The following is a 16,338-nucleotide window of genomic DNA, read 5'->3' as shown; positions in this document are numbered from 1 at the left end:
TTTTTTTTAACCCAACCATTGTAAAGCAATGGTCTATCATCTCCTAATCCACCTTATTTCACTGTTTTGTATTATCCAGCTCCTGTTCCACCAGTAGCTAATTTCCGTGTGATTGAGGAGGGTCTGTTCTCTTTGCGTCTGGGTTGGACGTCTCCAATTGGTCTAGTCGACAACTACAAAATCTACATCCCCAGATGTGAGCAGCTGTCATCTGTATATTTCTGTATAAATTGCTGTCTATATGTGTTTAAATGAACTGTATTTTACATTCGTTACTGTGATACAATCTAGATATAATTACAGTGCCTCGTAAAATCAATCATACTCCTCGAACCAGGAACCCTTAATGTATTTTATCAAGATTTGTCAAATACATTTTCTCCCCAATTTGCAAAGTCACTCATTAGGACTCCCCCTATCACTAGCGATGCTCCAACACCAGGAGGGTGAAGACTAGCAGCGCTAACACTCGGAGGAAAGCACAGCGAATCGGTTCTGATACATCAGCTCACAGACGCAGCCTTGTGCTGATCAACATCACCCTAGAAGTGATGAGAGGAAAGAGCGCCATCTAATGTACCCACCCAGAGAGAGCAAGGCCAACTGTGCTTTCTGAGGGCTCTGGCAGCCAATGGCAAACTAAATGAACAGGATTCGAACTTGCAACCTCCTGATCATAGTGGCAGTGCTTAGCTCGCTGGACCACTCTGAGCCCTTTTATTGAGATTTTAAGTGATAGACCAACACATAAGTAGCACATAACTGTGAATTGGGATCAACATTGATACATAGGGCCATATCGCACATCTTGCGTAAGGCGTGTTGTGTTGCTCATTGCTATCTTACACCCTGTCAACAGTCTACTTTCACGCCTTGCGCTTGCATCGTTAAAATAGCGTTGGAGTTTAGGAATATTTCTACACTGATGGGTGTGGTGGTCTGGAACTGAGGTGTGTTCAGCTAAATTTCTGGCGTGTTTCTATCTTGTTGGCAGAAAACACAGGAGCGCCACTGACTGATTAAAACCCCGACAACAGTCAATCATCAGAGTCCATTCCTATAGCTGCTGCAGAGCACAGGTTTATGTTGGAGTAAAATTAATATTTTATGTTTTATTCTTTAAACTACAGACAACATTTCTCACAAATTCCAAATGGAATCCAAGTGGAATACCACTGGTTTTAATCACAGTTTTTTTCATGCATCTTGGCATCATGTTCTCCTCCACCAGTCTTACACACTGCTTTTGGATAACTTTATGCTGCTTTACTCCTGGTGCAAAAATTGCAAAAACAAGCAGTTCAGTTTGGTGGTTTGATGGATTGTGATCATCCATCTTCCTCTTGATTATATTCCAGAGGTTTTTAATTTGGTAGTATCAAAGAAACTTTTTTTTACAGAGCTGTACATATTCATATTGTAAAATAATGAACAGTTTTGTGAGTGATTTTGTTATGGATCTATTTTATGACTGATGCTGTTTTATTGCCACAGCTGACAGACCCGGGCTCACCTATGAGCAGATGCTTCAGGGTGACTCCTCTTCTCATGTGATTGACAGCTTGGAGGAAGATAAGACGTACACCGTCAGCATCTACGCCATATACCCCGAGGGACCCAGCGAACCTGTGTCTGTTGTTGGGAGAACGTGTATGAATCTCTATTAATGCCATTGATCTTGGATACATAATTTAAGAGACAAAATTAATGAAGTTTTAGATTGTAGTAGTTTATAATATTGTATGATAATAGAGTAACCAATCACATTAACTTAATATGCAGCCGAATGAGGATGAGGTTGGATAGATATCTTGATTATGCACTCTAAAAACCAGAGGTACGATATAAGTACTATAAGTACACTCTTTATAATTGTACCCTCAAAGGTACAATATTGGTCTTTACCAGTGTTGGGTACGTTACTTTAAAAAAGTAATTAGTGATAGTTACTAGTTACTTCTCCAAAAAAGTAACTGAGTTACTAACTGAGTTACTCCACTATTAAAGTAACTAGTTACCAGTAAAAGTAACTATTGCGTTACTTTTGTGTTACTCGCCCCTCAGTCCTGTTACCTAAATTACTTCTTAGATCTTATTTTTTATTTTTAAAATACAAATTTTGGGAAAAATCACTTGAATATTCTCAGTGCGCTTGTGCTATTAGCATAGCCGCCATTTAGCTATTTTTCATGTTTTTGTTAATTCTATGCTAAAAACTCAGTCCTGTTATGTTACTCAAAACAGGAGTGAGTGCCAGTAACAGGAGTGAGTGCCAGTAACAGGAGTGAGTGCCAGTAACAGCAGTAGTGAGTGCCAGTAACAGGAGTGAGTGCCAGTAGCAGGAGTGAGTGCCAGTAACAGGAGTGAGTGCTAGTAACCGTAGTGTGTTCCAGTAGCAGGAGTGAGTGCCAGAAACAGTAGTGTGTTCTAGTAACAGGAGTGAGTGCCAGTAACAGTAGTGAGTGCCAGTAACAGGAGTGTGTTCCAGTAGCAGGAGTGAGTGCCAGAAACAGTAGTGTGTTCTAGTAACAGGAGTGAGTGCCAGTAACAGGGGTGAGTGCCAGTAACTGCAGTAGTGAGTGCCAGTAACAGGAGTGAGTGCCAGAAACAGTAGTGTGTTCTAGTAACAGGAGTGAGTGCCAGAAACAGTAGTGTGTTCTAGTAACAGGAGTGAGTGCCAGAAACAGTAGTGTGTTCTAGTAACAGGAGTAAGTGCCAGTAACAGGGGTGAGTGCCAGTAACCGCAGTAGTGAGTGCCAGTAACAGGAGGGAGTGCCAGTAACAGCAGTAGTGAGTGCCAGTAACAGGAGTGAGTGCCAGTAACCGTAGTGGGTTCCAGTAGCAGGAGAGAGTGCCAGTAACAGTAGTGAGTTCCAGTAGCAGTAGTGTGTTCCAGTAACAGCAGTAGTGAGTGCCAGTAACAGTAGTGTGTGTTCCAGTAGCAGGAGAGAGTGCCAGTAACCATAGTGTGTTCCAGTAACAGGATTGAGTGCCAGAAACAGTAGTGAGTGCCAGTAGCAGGAGTGTGTTCCAGTAACAGGATTGAGTGCCAGAAACAGTAGTGAGTGCCAGTAGCAGGAGTGTGTTCCAGTAACAGGAGTGAGTGCCAGTAACAGGAATGAGTGCCAGTAACAGGAATGAGTGCCAGGAACAGGAATGAGTTCCAGTAACCGTAGTGTGTTCCAGTAACAGGGGTGAGTGCCAGAAACAGTAGTGTGTTCTAGTAACAGGAGTGAGTGCCAGTAACAGGAGTGAGTGCCAGTAACAGGAATGAGTGCCAGGAACAGGAATGAGTTCCAGTAACAGGAGTGAGTGCCAGTAACCGTAGTGTGTTCCAGTAACAGGGGTGAGTATTGTCCCCTAGTTTATTGGTTTATTAATGTGAATATTAATTAATGTAAACCAATTTTATTTCCAATTATGTTTGGTTCATCATTTATCCATTTGTTTAACAAATTACATGATAATTAATTTAATTATTTAGAAAAATACAGTGTGCATGCATATATAGTGATTTTTTTGTCATAAATATCATATATTTGAACATGCAGTCAACCGTTTCTTTAAAATAAAGACTTTTTTGAGAGAAAATCAAAGGAATTAGTGGACTTGCTTTTAAACATGCTTTTTAAATCTTACATGAGTTTTGTAACCTAATCTTCGGATTAACCTTGTAAGAAATTAAGTAAAGCTGCCTGAGTTTGACCAGATTTAGAGTTACAAAAAGATAAAAAGTAAGAGTTACAACAAGCAAATGGCACAAATAGTGGATGAAATACTGGTGGAATATATGGAAATCTGATGGGTAGTTTAAATATGCAGAAAGGGCAATTCACCACTAGAGGGCAATATAAGATTTATTCTAAAAAATCACATTCAGTACACACAGGATCCCTAATCATTGTGAATTTTCTTCATGCTGTATGTTCATCATTATTTTATTCTGTGTTTTACAGTGAAATTAGTTCCTGTTCCGCAGCTGCTGGTTCAAAATGCGACGACAGACACAGTGCAGGCTCGCTGGCTCTCAGTCAGAGGAGCATCCGGGTACCGAATCACCTGGGCCTCTTCAGGTACTGAGCTACAGACATCCACAAGACACAACAGTCAGATATATTACTTTAGAATATGGGATGTACTGTATTTTTAGCACAGAAAATAGCAAAACATCTTGAATTAAGATCAGCAATGACTTTATTACTGCACTTCACCTGTCAGGCTGCTAAAACTGAGACTCAGTCCAATCATATTAATCTAAGACAGAGGAGGCTGTTTCCATGTGGGTCAGCCAGACGTCTTCCTGTAGCTCTCTGGCTTCATCTGTAATTTCTCTAAAAGAAAGAAAAGAAAGACTTCTACTTTTAATAGTTACAGAGAGTTCTCTTTGTGTGTTTCTGTGTAACAATCTGTTCCAGCACTGCTTTACTACAGGCTAAGACTTTGGAAATTGATGTTTTCTTAAATTATTTTCCAAAGCTCAGTTTATCTTTAATTCTACTTTCCAGCTCCTAACTAATGAATTGTTTGCCAAAAATCTACACTCTTCTCACTCTTCTTAAAAACAACATATTGTCGCTGTCTAATGAAAAACAAGTATCTCCAAAAAGGCTTTATTTTATAGGAGAGAGAAGAAACCTACAAAATTTTCTAATTAATTAAAATTATTTTTGTGGTCAGTTTGGAAAGTTTCTATTGGTCCATTCATCCATTTTGACACAGTTCAGGGAAAAGTTGGTGTGTTGAAATGATATAGTAAATTAAAAATACACAAAAAATTAGATTTTTTGTGTTTCATTAGACAGCGACAATATACAGCTCTGAAAAAAGAAAAATAATTGAAATGATTTTCGTTATTTCAGCCATTTCTCATTTTCTGCAAATAAATGCTCTAAATGAGAATATTTTTACTTAGAATTTGGGAGAAATGTTGTCTGTAGTTTATAGAATAAAACAACAATGTTCATTTTACTCAAACATAAACCTATAAATAGCAAAATCAGAGAAACTGATTCAGAAACTGTAGATAATGTCTTATTTTTTCCAGAGCTGTATATATTTAAATTTCTTTACAATATAATTTTACAATGTCCTATTTTTTATAATAGTAAAATTACTTTTTTTTCAGTTTTAAGCTTATTTGTTTTTCTTAAAGGCCCTGAAAAAAAATGTGTACACTGGATTTTATATTATTTCCAGTTATTGGCTGGACCTGAAGAGTCTAAAACGTTTGTGTAGTGTATATTTATATTATAAGTATTGTATTGTAATGAGTTAGAGTTGGAATATTAAGTTGGACAATAAATAAAAAATATATACTGATCTTTTCTTCATCGGTTTTCCCCAGAGGGCCACATAGAGAGCGTTAACCTGGGGGATAACTTTAACTTCTACATGGTGCAGGGGCTCCATCCTGGCACTGACTACACCGTCACCATCAACCCCATCTTCGTGGATATAGAAGGTCCCGTCACATCCGTCAAAGCGAAGACATGTGAGTCAGAAAATACATGTATTTAAATATATTTAGAGCAATAATAAATGATTGTAGTGTTTGGAAATGTGAGAGAAATGTTACAGACAGTAAAAACAGTTAAAGGAGATCTCCTGTGTGAAATGGATTTTGGTTGTATTTATTAAAACGTGATTAAAAAAAACTATACTTTGTTGAACAGCTCTCCTCCGCTCTCCTGCAGCTTTCTGAGATCCAGTATTTTTTGCACTTTGGCCAAACAGGCTTTAATCTGGGTGATATGCACTCAAAAAAAAAAAAAAGATAAGTAAAATTTACTTAAAAAAAAATTCAGATAAATTTGAGTAACTTCAACTCAGTTTCAAGACTTAAATTATACACATAGTAAATAAGTGAACTGAACTTCAGTCAAACTTTTTGAACTTTACTTCATTTATTTTTACTGAATCAATCCTTTCTTTTAATAATTTATTGTGGTGACGGACAGTTCTGGTGGAAACAGGAGAGTTGAGGTGCACATTGAATTCTGCGTGATTTGATCAGCCGTGGTTTTATGTTTTTTGGATACAATCCGGGTTAGCACCCGAACATCCCTTTCAGACAGCTTCCTCTTACAGCGTCCACAGTTAATCCTGTTGGATGTGGTTGGTGCTTCTTGGTGGTATGCTGACATTACCCTGCATACCGTGGCTCTTGATGCATCACAAAGACTTGCTGTCTTGGTCACAGATGCGCCAGCAAGACGTGCACCAACAATTTGTCCTCTTTTGAACTCTGGTATGTCTCCCATAATGTTGTGTGCATTGCAATATTTAGAGCAGAACTGTGCTCTTACCCTGCTAATTGAACCTTCACACTCTGCTCTTACTGGTGCAATGTGCAATTAATGAAGATTGAACACCAGGCTGCTCCAATTTAGCCATGAAACCTAAAATCCCACTCTAAAATGATGACAGATGTTTCAGATTCATTGTCCAACCCCTGTACTATGAGCCTGAATAACGGTGGACAAACCACTTATTCTACAGCCTGTTTGGGCAAATTGCACAAAATACTAGATTTTAGAAAGCTGCAGGAGAGCAGAGGATAGTTATTCAACAAAAGTAAGCACTTTTTATCACTTTTTCACACCATTTCACACCGGAGTTCTCCTTTAATATAATAAGAAACGTATATTTTTAGGTATATTTAAATTTTTTTTCTCCTGAATTGTCTCTCTCTCTCTCTCAGTGGAGAGCAGTGCAGTACAGACCCTGAGGGCTACAGCGGTGAGCACCAGCAGTGCTGTTACCTCGTGGAACTCTGTCTCTGGAGCTACTGGATACAGACTGGCCTGGGGTCCAACAGCAGGTAATCGAATTTAACCTATAGAAACCTACAGACAGATTTTACCTCCAAAATCTCACATTGTGTTCTCAGCTTAATTACTCAGGAATCCCTTCACACATTAACATAATCTATATATGGTTAGAAAGGGCGGAGCTTACTCTTTCTAAAAATAGTGATCACATCACAGTGCAGTAAAGCTTAATCTACAAGAAACCCATTGAGAAAAACACCTAAAAAAGTGATAAAATCTCCTTCCCCAACCAATATTATTTACCTTTAGTGCTTCAAACTTATTTATATGATGTTTCATCAGTATCCAAATAATATCAGTAAATAAAGACTCAAAAGTGTCCATAGAGAAAAAGTGTGAAACTACCTGCTTTACTCAAACTAAAGCACTAAAGGTATGGTGTGCGCACTACTTTATATAGATTTTATTTTACTTTTATTACATTTTTACTAAGTAGTTATTTTGCACTAAATATTTTTATTTATTTAGACTAAAAAGTTTACATTTTTGTATATATATGTTTTCTTTGTGTGTCCTGATCAAAATACTGAAAGGTGTAGGCTGCTCTGAGTGTCTTTAGGTTTTTAATAAGTTAATCAAAATGTATCCTAGAGGTGTGATTATTGATTATCAAGAAAAATAAACTCTGCCTGATGCTGTTTCTATATGTATTTTGTTAAAATAATAATTAATAAGCCATGTAATGAACTCAAATCATCAATATTCTTATGCTTTCAGCTCATAAACACTTTAGTCTAACCATTTTTGAAAATATATCTTAGGTGTGAATATATTTAAAGTCTATGCATTCAAAAATAAGTTTTAAAAAAACAGGCGCTTGGTAAAATTTTGACCAAAACATAAAACATGATCAGTTCCAGTGAAATATAATTCTGCTTCCTTTTACATTTTAAATGATGATATTTTTGAGTAGCCGTATGTCTTCTGGAGTAAAAGAGATCAGGGCATGTGTCTGTCTGATATAATTACTGTGTTATAAGACCTGAAAGAGAGAAAAAACACACCAAAACAGACTAGAGTTCAAAGGGTGGGTACATATATCTGTTAGTATATTTACAGCATACTTAGACATTCCTCAATATGTTTTAAGCACAATTAAGTTTATATTTTTTTTTTCACCAGGTTAAGTTAAGTTTTTTTAGTGCACGGATGCCACAGGAAGAGGAACCGCTGCACCAATTTTGTGTCACCTCTGAAACCTCTCTGAAAACAGAGCCTTTGAAGAAATCTCCGGCAGCCCCTGCCTGTCAGCGCTTTCTCTTTTACCCTCCGCCTCTAACGAGCATCCTGCGGACACGCTGTAAATAAGGGAAACGCGGTGACTCACGCTTATGGGCGCGGCGTAGAGATAAGTTTAGATCAGGACCCCTCGCTTCAGAGAGAGAGAGAGAAACAGAAAGAGAGAGAGAGAGAGAGAGAGAGAGAGAGAGAGAGAGAGAGAGGAGGAGTTTGAGGGGATTGATCAAGACGAAAGATGAAAGATCAGAGATATAAGAGAGTCAGATTCACCTCGTATCACTTTATATTTGTGTATAATTACTGTAAATCTATATTTGAAGTTGCTTTCATGTCATATTCACTTCCTATCCCTCTTTACTCGCCTCACTGTTTCGTGCCTTTTTGACGTATCCAGAAGAAAGGGTGATATTATTAAAAATAGCAACCACCTTGCATCAACAAGGTGATGGTAGTTTGTATAACCCAGTGAATATGTGTGTGTGTTTGTGTTTGTGTGTGTGTGTGTGTTTGTGTGTGTGAATGTGTGTGTTAATGTACATTACAGAGTTTGTTGGGAGAGATCGGCCGAGGCAGTTGGCTCTGAACAGCACTACTACAGAGTTTGTATTAAAAAACCTGGTCTACGACACAGAGTACGTCATCTCCCTCTATGTGCTCTTTGGCTCTGTGGTGGGACCTGGAATCACTGCTACTTTCAGGACCTGTAAGCATATATAGCTTTAAAGTTACACATTCTTATTTTTATGAATTTGAAAGTATGAAATAAGAGAGCATTTAAAAATGATGAGTTTCTTTGATTTTACCTAATTGAAAACCTCTGGAATATAATCAAGAGGAAGATGGATGATCACAAACCATCAAACCACCAAACTGAACTGCTTGAATTTTTGCACCAGGAGTAAAGCAGCATAACGTTATCCAAAAGCAGCGTGTAAGACTGGTGGAGGAGAAGAACATGATGCCAAGATGAAAACTGTGATTTAAAAACCAGGGTTATTACACCAAATATTGATTTCTGAACTCTTAAAACTTTATGAATATGAACTTGTTTTCTTTGCATTATTAGAGGTCTGAAAGCTTTGCATCTTTTTTTGTTATTTCAGACATTTCTCATTTTCTGCAATGAATGTGTGAGAAATGTTGTCTGTAGTTTATAGAATAAACCAACAATGTTCATTTTACTCAAACATAAACCTATAAATAGCAAAATCCAGAGAATTTCCAGAGCTGTGTACGATTATATTGTACCTGTGAGCACAACTATAATATAAATGCTCTAAAGTTAAATTTTTGTTTGACGCATTTCAGGTCTCGCCTGTTCTGCCTTGTCAAATGTTGTAATTGATAATGATACTGAATGTAATGCTGCTTTTTGTTGACTGATTGTCCCCAGCTCCCCTTGGCTACGTGTCTAATTTTAAGGTGACGTCCTACACCAGTTCTTCTATCAGCGTGGAGTGGAGCCCCATTGTAGGATCCACTGAGTACAAACTGGTCTGGAGCTCAGGTAATTCTTACCTGATCAAGATGCACCTCTAAAGTGTTTTGATTTAACTTTGAGAACTAGAGCATGTAAAGACAGCGCTAGCTCTTACTGCAGCACTAGCTCTTACTGCAGCGCTAGCTCTTACTGCAGCGCTAGCTCTTACTGCAGCACTAGCTCTTACTGCAGCGCTAGCTCTTACTGCAGCACTAGCTCTTACTGCAGCGCTAGCTCTTACTGCAGCACTAGCTCTTACTGCAGCGCTAGCTCTTACTGCAGCGCAAGCTCTTACTGCAGCACTAGCTCTTACTGCAGCGCTAGCTCTTACTGCAGCGCTAGCTCTTACTGCAGCGCAAGCTCTTTGCCGTTCAGAGGTGAGTATGTCGGACTGTAGCTGATATCACCCTGGGTTACTGGAAGACTCAGGATTCCTCAGTCTAGCGCTATTGGGTGGCATTTACGTCCTGCTAGTAGCTGGTTAGCAGGTAATGCTAATGCTGCTGCACCCAGCCTTAGTGCTGGAGAAACTTCACTGAAACTCACTGAAATCTAAGCTTACTGTAAATAACCAGACAGGTATTACTCCCACAAATAAAGGGTTTTCAGGAGAGAAATCTGTGTAGATTGACATCCAGCATTTGTTTGACTTTAAAAGAAAATGTTTTTTTTATGAATTATAGTTTTGTTTACTTAGGTGCTTCCCCCAACTTCCCCACTAGAAGGGATACATGAGGACACTCTTGCTCACTTTAATGTAGCATCCTTACTAGTGGCGCTTAAATCGCCTTATAATCTGATGCACCTTATTGTTCGAAAAATAATGTATATCTAGTACATTTTGTAGTTTTGAGGAGCAGAATGCAGTTCTGATCCTCTTCTCTGTAAAACTGACTTTTTTGATCTTGACTTTTTAAATTTTCTCTCAGACGGCTCAAGTCCACAGAAGCACTATCTGGACCGCAGTGTTTTACAGCACAGCATCACTCGTCTCCGGCCCAACACCCTGTACTCCATCAGCATCCACGCCCTCTTCGGCAACACAGAGGGACCAGAAATCTCTCTCTCACAACAAACAGGTACCGACTGGCTTCTGAATCAGCCAAGCTTTTCAGAGCTTAAACTAACTAATGTAAGAGAGAGGCCTTCAGTTGCTTAGAAGTTATACTGGGGTCATTCATGACCTCACTGACTATTACAAGCCTTGCTCCTGAGTGATCTATGTTGGTTGACCACTTCTTGGGGAGAGTAATTGTGGTCTTAAATTTACTCCATTTGTACACTGTAATTTTCTGACTCTTTAGAGATGGTTTTGTCACCTAGCATGATGAGTATCAACAACCCTACTTTGAGAAGTCTTCAGGAATCTCCTTTGTTCACCTTTAAACTCACTTTTTAAACTTTCAAGCACATTACCAGACCATTTCTTACACAACTTTAGATTAGTTACAAAACTGTCTGAAGTAGCATTACCAAAAATAAAAGTGCAAAAAAGCTTTTTATTTTGGCATTTCTAAAATTCCAAACTCACCTGCTGTGGTTCACATGCTTTGCCACAGCTTGCCATGTCTACAGCAGTGTTTTTTTAACCTTTTATGAGTCACGGCACATTTTTTACACTGGAAAAATCCACCAACAATTGCACATCATCAACCAAAAATGTTTTAAAATGACACTTTTTAGCTTAGATATGTCAATATGCTCACTTAATTCATCTATACTCACTCAATATGTGAAAAGAGTGATGTCACTTTACAAGCAGGTGAACAAAATAGTCCATTTGCTTGTTTTGAAGCGTTGGATGGTTCGTTTGGAGACCGTGGCACCGTTAGCTAGCTTTTCGCCACACAACAAGCACAATGGAGCTGGCGTCTCCGCATCACTGGTGAAAGTAAATCCAAATGAAAGATAGCTTTCGCTGTTTTGCTGCCTTGAGTTCATTGTCTTTGACTTTTTTTTTTACTTTCACCAGTGAAATTACTCTTAAAACACTGTCACTTAAAAATGTGCCAAGTAATGACCAATGAAAGAAATTGGATAATTTTCTTACACTGGTGTGCCATGGCCATAGACTGTATATAGCAGGACAGTGCATTGTCCCTCAAAAGTGAAGCCACCACAGGTCGGGCGCCCCCTGCTGTTCGATTGCAGAAAGCTGTGTAACCCCACCCATCCCCATAGGTTTCAATGGCAAAACAGACAACTTTCAATCACATTTTTTTTTACCAATATACTGTAATTCTACCTCCATTATTTAAATGCAGCAGTGTTATTCAGCTCTATTCAAAAAGGTGTGGTTATTGGTGTGTAAAAGGGCTGGGTTACACCTATAGCCGGGGTGGGACCAATGACTGTATGGGCGGGACCATAGACTGTTGGATCTCTGTGAAGGCAGCGTAGGCTGTCTCTCCACAGTCTTTCTCCCTCCTCTGGTCTCTACTGCGACTCAGACTCGGGTTTCAGGATCGCCAACATGGCGGAAGATTTTGGCTTCATTTTCATTGAATGTATAGGAACATGATGTGCGACACGCCGTCCATCTTTTTTACAGTCTCTGGCCATGGCACAGTGGTTGAAAAACACTGGTCTACAGGATATCTTACCATATGATGATGGATTAAGTGTCTACAAACTTGTTTTAGATCCAATCCAAACTATATCCCATAAAAGTGTATAATAGCTAAATGACTTAAAACAGCTAGAAATACATGAATAGGAATAATCACTGATTGTGGTTCAGGGGCGCTGATTGACTGGGCACTCCGTGCTGTGCATCAGGTTGCATGTCAGTCCGTGAGCATCAGTGCGTGATGAAGGACTTAGTGACAGCTCTTACTTAACAAACCCATAAGAGGAAATGGTCTGATGGGTTAATTGTGGGTTTGAGGCGCAGACAGAAAGGTTCTGGGACAGGTTCCGCCCTGTTGTTCCCACAGAAATGGCTGATATCAGCTGATTGATTGACAGCTCCTGTATTTTTAGTGCCCAAGTTCGAGCTGCAGCTGTCTAAGGCAGCATGTGTTTTAAGTTAAGCTCCCCGTGTGTGTGTGTGTGTGTGTGTGTGTGTGTGACTGCTGTCAGCATGACTGTTATCATCTCATCCTATACTGAAGTGTCTACTTTTTTCAGAGCAGCACACTGTGAAAAGCAGCAGCAGCGACCTGCTATTTAAAACTAAACTAAACACGTTTTTATTCTCAAATAAAGAGCGCACCATTTTTAACTGTACGCTTCATACCTTCTATTAATAGATATGTGACTGAAGTGATTGACTAAACACATCCTGTAGCCATCATGAGTATTCTTTCCTCTAAAAAACTGATTAATATACTGCATTGTTACTACACAGTGTAAATGATAGATTAAAAAAAAGTGACTTTATTTCAGTAATGCAGTTCAAAATGTGAAACTCATATATTATATAGATGTATTAAACACACAGAGTGATCTATTTTAAGCGTTTATCTCTTTTATTGTCGATGATTATGGCTTACGGCCAATTAAAATTTATACTTTTGGCAGTGTGGGCAGTGTGCCAAGTCCTGCTGGAAAATGAAATCAATAAAAGCATCTCTATAAAAGTTGTCAGTAGCAGAGGGAAGCATGAAGTGCTGTAAAAGTTTGTGGGAAAACAAAACTGCACTGACTTTAGACTTGATAATAAAACACAGTGGATCAACACCAGCAGATGACAGACATGACTCTCCAAACCATCACTGATCATCAGTAAATTTTACATTTCATTTAAAGTAAATGAAGGGAGCAGAGTCTGGAGGAAGAGTGGAGAGACACACAGTCCAAACTGCTCGAGGTCTAGTGTGAAGTTGCAAGGTCTAGGAGATGTGGATTTCATTTTCCAGCAGGACTTGGCACATTGCCCACACTGCCAGAAGCACAAATTGGTCTTATATAATATTCTGGTTTTCTAAGACACTGATTTTTGGGTGTTCATTGATAATAAATCACTCTTTGTTTAATACATCTATACAATATATGAGTTTCACATTTTAAACTGAATTATATTGTAATTTTTTAAGATGCACTAGTCTGTTCTAATATATTTGTCCTTTTTTCTTTTGGCAGCTTCCTCGAGTGATTCAGAACAGATTGATACAGTAAGAGAAGTGAAAGTTGTAGACATTGGAATGAGCTCCTTGACCATAGCCTGGAGGAAAACACCTGCGGTTACCGGCTACAAAGTCACCTGGAGCCCTTTTCATGGTGAATACAGATACACCTGACTTACACCCTATTCTACGCCCTATTAACAGTCTACTTTTATGCCTTCTGTCTGCGTTGTTTAAACAGCAACAGTGCTTGTGAATATATAACTAGGTACAGTATATTTAGGTAAAGTTCTGGGGTATTGCTATCTTGGCAACGAAAAATACAGGTGCGCCACTGACCGAATAAAAACTAGACAACAGTCAACAATCAGACGTTAATTGCTATCTTGGCACGTACACCCCCACTTGTTTCGCACAAATGAACATGCAGCAGTGCACAAACCCAACTTTTACATCAACAATCAACAGAATACCAGCATAGAATGCTGCGCTGTTAAAATAGCAATCTGCCAAAGTGACATTAAAGGGAATGACAAGTGACACACTGATTTATTTCACGTCACACCCAAACAAACCCATGATTAATTAAGATTATTAGTACATGCCTTTTGCATGTTTCGAGCTGAGCAAGTTGTACTTTTCCCGCCGTTACGATAGCAAAGACACACTGACGTGTCTTGAATCAAGCTGCACTGGAAAAAAATCCATTGGCAGAAACGAGTCAACACATGTATGTAAATTAAGAGGTAAATGCTAAATTAAGCAAAAAAAACTCAGCCAATGGGATGAGCAAATTTTTCTTAGTAAGATTTTTTTCTAAAATAAGTCTCAAAGTCTCAAAATGAGTGAAGGAAGACTTAAATCAAGCAAAAATTCTGTATTTTTGCTTAAATTTGTACACAAAAATCACAGTAACTTGACTGGTGGTTTTGTGCTTATTTTGAGATCAAATGACTTAGAATAAGAAAACATCTCTAAGCACAGCCAGTCTAGACTGAAACATGGCTTCATGTATCTTAGCATCATGTTCTCCTCCACCAGTCTTACACACTGCTTTTGGATAACTTTATGCTGCTTTACTCCTGGTGCAAAAATTCAAGCCGTTCAACTTGGTTTGATGGCTTGTGATCATCTGTCTTCCTCTTAAATTATATTTCCACTGTTTTTTATTTTTTTTAAACCAAAGAAACTTAATTGGTCTCTTGTTTTTTTCCAGAGCTGTAAGTTATGTCCTACTAATCTCAAATAACTAGGAGAAATTAAAAAAAGCAAACCAAGAAAAAGCATTTTACACTGTAATAATCTCTTGTTGTAGCGATTGCTCACTGTTATCTCTGATTTATGAAGGTGGAGAGGAGCAGAATGAAATGGTTGCTTCATCCAGCACATCTTACACCATCACCGGACTGCCGGCCAGCACTGCCTATAAGATCCAGGTCACATCAGTGGTGGGAGAACGAGAGGGAAGTTCTGTTACAGTGACAGCAAGAACTTGTAAGTCCATTCCATTTAAGCACACACTCACAAATGATCAAAAGTTGGGACGTACTCTGTCTTCTCTTCTGAAGTGATCCAGATTATAAAGGAACACATGATGAGTCATGTAGTAACTTAAAAGTGTTAAACAAACCAAAATACTCTATAAAGAAGCATGTCTCCTTTCCTGTGGCAGTCCTGATTAGTGCCAGTTTCATCATAATGTTTTTTACTTTAAAAGTTCTTGAAAACTTTTTGATTAATTGGCCTTCATTTCTTAAAGTCATTTTTTGGAACCACTTTAAAATAAGGCTCCTATATAAGGGGTTAAAAATGGTTTATAAATGAGTCTATAAATGATTATTAGTTACATTGTAAATACTTTAAAACCACTAATAAGCAGCTGCAACAATAAGTAGAAAGGGTAACATTGGTCATTCATTGGTCAAATAGTGATTCCACATCTGTTTATACTGTTAATCTTTGTTTTTTTTCCATCAGTCAACATTAACATATATGTTAACAACTTTATTAAAGCTGATGTCTGTATGTTTTGGGATTTGGAGGATTTAGCGCCTCTCTGGTGAGAATGGGTAATTGCACAGAGCGTGCGGAAGAATCATTTTAAACTGGGTGGGTGTGATGCGGTCTCCTTTCAGAGTGGATGAATCCGATTCCAGGTTTCCAGGTATTTAGTCAGGGAAAGAGAGAGAGAGAGAGAGAGAGAGCTCAGTCAGAATCTTTACTCCTTCGTTTCTATGTTTTTATACTATGAGTGAATGAGCTACTGAGCTCTGAGTTTCCTCTTCTGAAGTCTCCAATGCTCCACCAGCCGCTCGCGTTCAGTAAAACTGAGCCGGATCCTCTTTTAGAGGCTGTACGTGTGACGTAAGTACGTAAAGAAAATAAGCGTGATGTAGAGAGAAGAAGAACTCCCAGAAAATGCGACCCGACACCCCAGTTTTTACAATGAATGTATTAGCAGGCTTAGCAGGGATGGTCGTTCCAGCACACTGCTACCAATAAACACAAAATTTTATCTATATTCTTCTTCACTTAGACATGCTTCTGCTTTCAGTTTAGAAACAAAATAATACAGACTGACACTAACCCAGATTAAAATGTATTCCGTAATCCTAATGTGGTGTATACTAACAAATTGCATTAGTTTAATTATATTATAGTATTTTATTAGATATGTTAATGTTGACTGAAAAGCATCCAGACCAGTGTTGCCTGTTGACCT

General features: G+C 38.5%; 1 protein-coding gene across 3 annotated transcripts in view; it reads left to right on the top strand.

The window, feature by feature from the left end:
* Nucleotides 1–16,338, top strand: part of col7a1l (collagen type VII alpha 1-like) — a 159,580-nt gene that overhangs the window by 41,302 nt on the left and 101,940 nt on the right. For all 3 annotated transcript variants that reach the window (XM_049474988.1, XM_049474989.1, XM_049474987.1), the window contains exons 9-18: nt 80–196; nt 1,495–1,650; nt 3,957–4,073; nt 5,345–5,491; nt 6,701–6,820; nt 8,614–8,772; nt 9,463–9,576; nt 10,479–10,628; nt 13,633–13,770; nt 14,964–15,110. In XM_049474988.1, the coding sequence (XP_049330945.1) occupies nt 80–196; nt 1,495–1,650; nt 3,957–4,073; nt 5,345–5,491; nt 6,701–6,820; nt 8,614–8,772; nt 9,463–9,576; nt 10,479–10,628; nt 13,633–13,770; nt 14,964–15,110 (1,365 nt within the window). The remainder of the gene's footprint in view (nt 1–79; nt 197–1,494; nt 1,651–3,956; nt 4,074–5,344; nt 5,492–6,700; nt 6,821–8,613; nt 8,773–9,462; nt 9,577–10,478; nt 10,629–13,632; nt 13,771–14,963; nt 15,111–16,338) is intronic.

Source organism: Astyanax mexicanus, chromosome 2, assembly GCF_023375975.1.
Source record: "Astyanax mexicanus isolate ESR-SI-001 chromosome 2, AstMex3_surface, whole genome shotgun sequence".
In the NCBI taxonomy this organism is placed as follows: domain Eukaryota; kingdom Metazoa; phylum Chordata; class Actinopteri; order Characiformes; family Acestrorhamphidae; genus Astyanax; species Astyanax mexicanus.
This window is presented reverse-complemented; position numbering and strand designations above follow the sequence as displayed.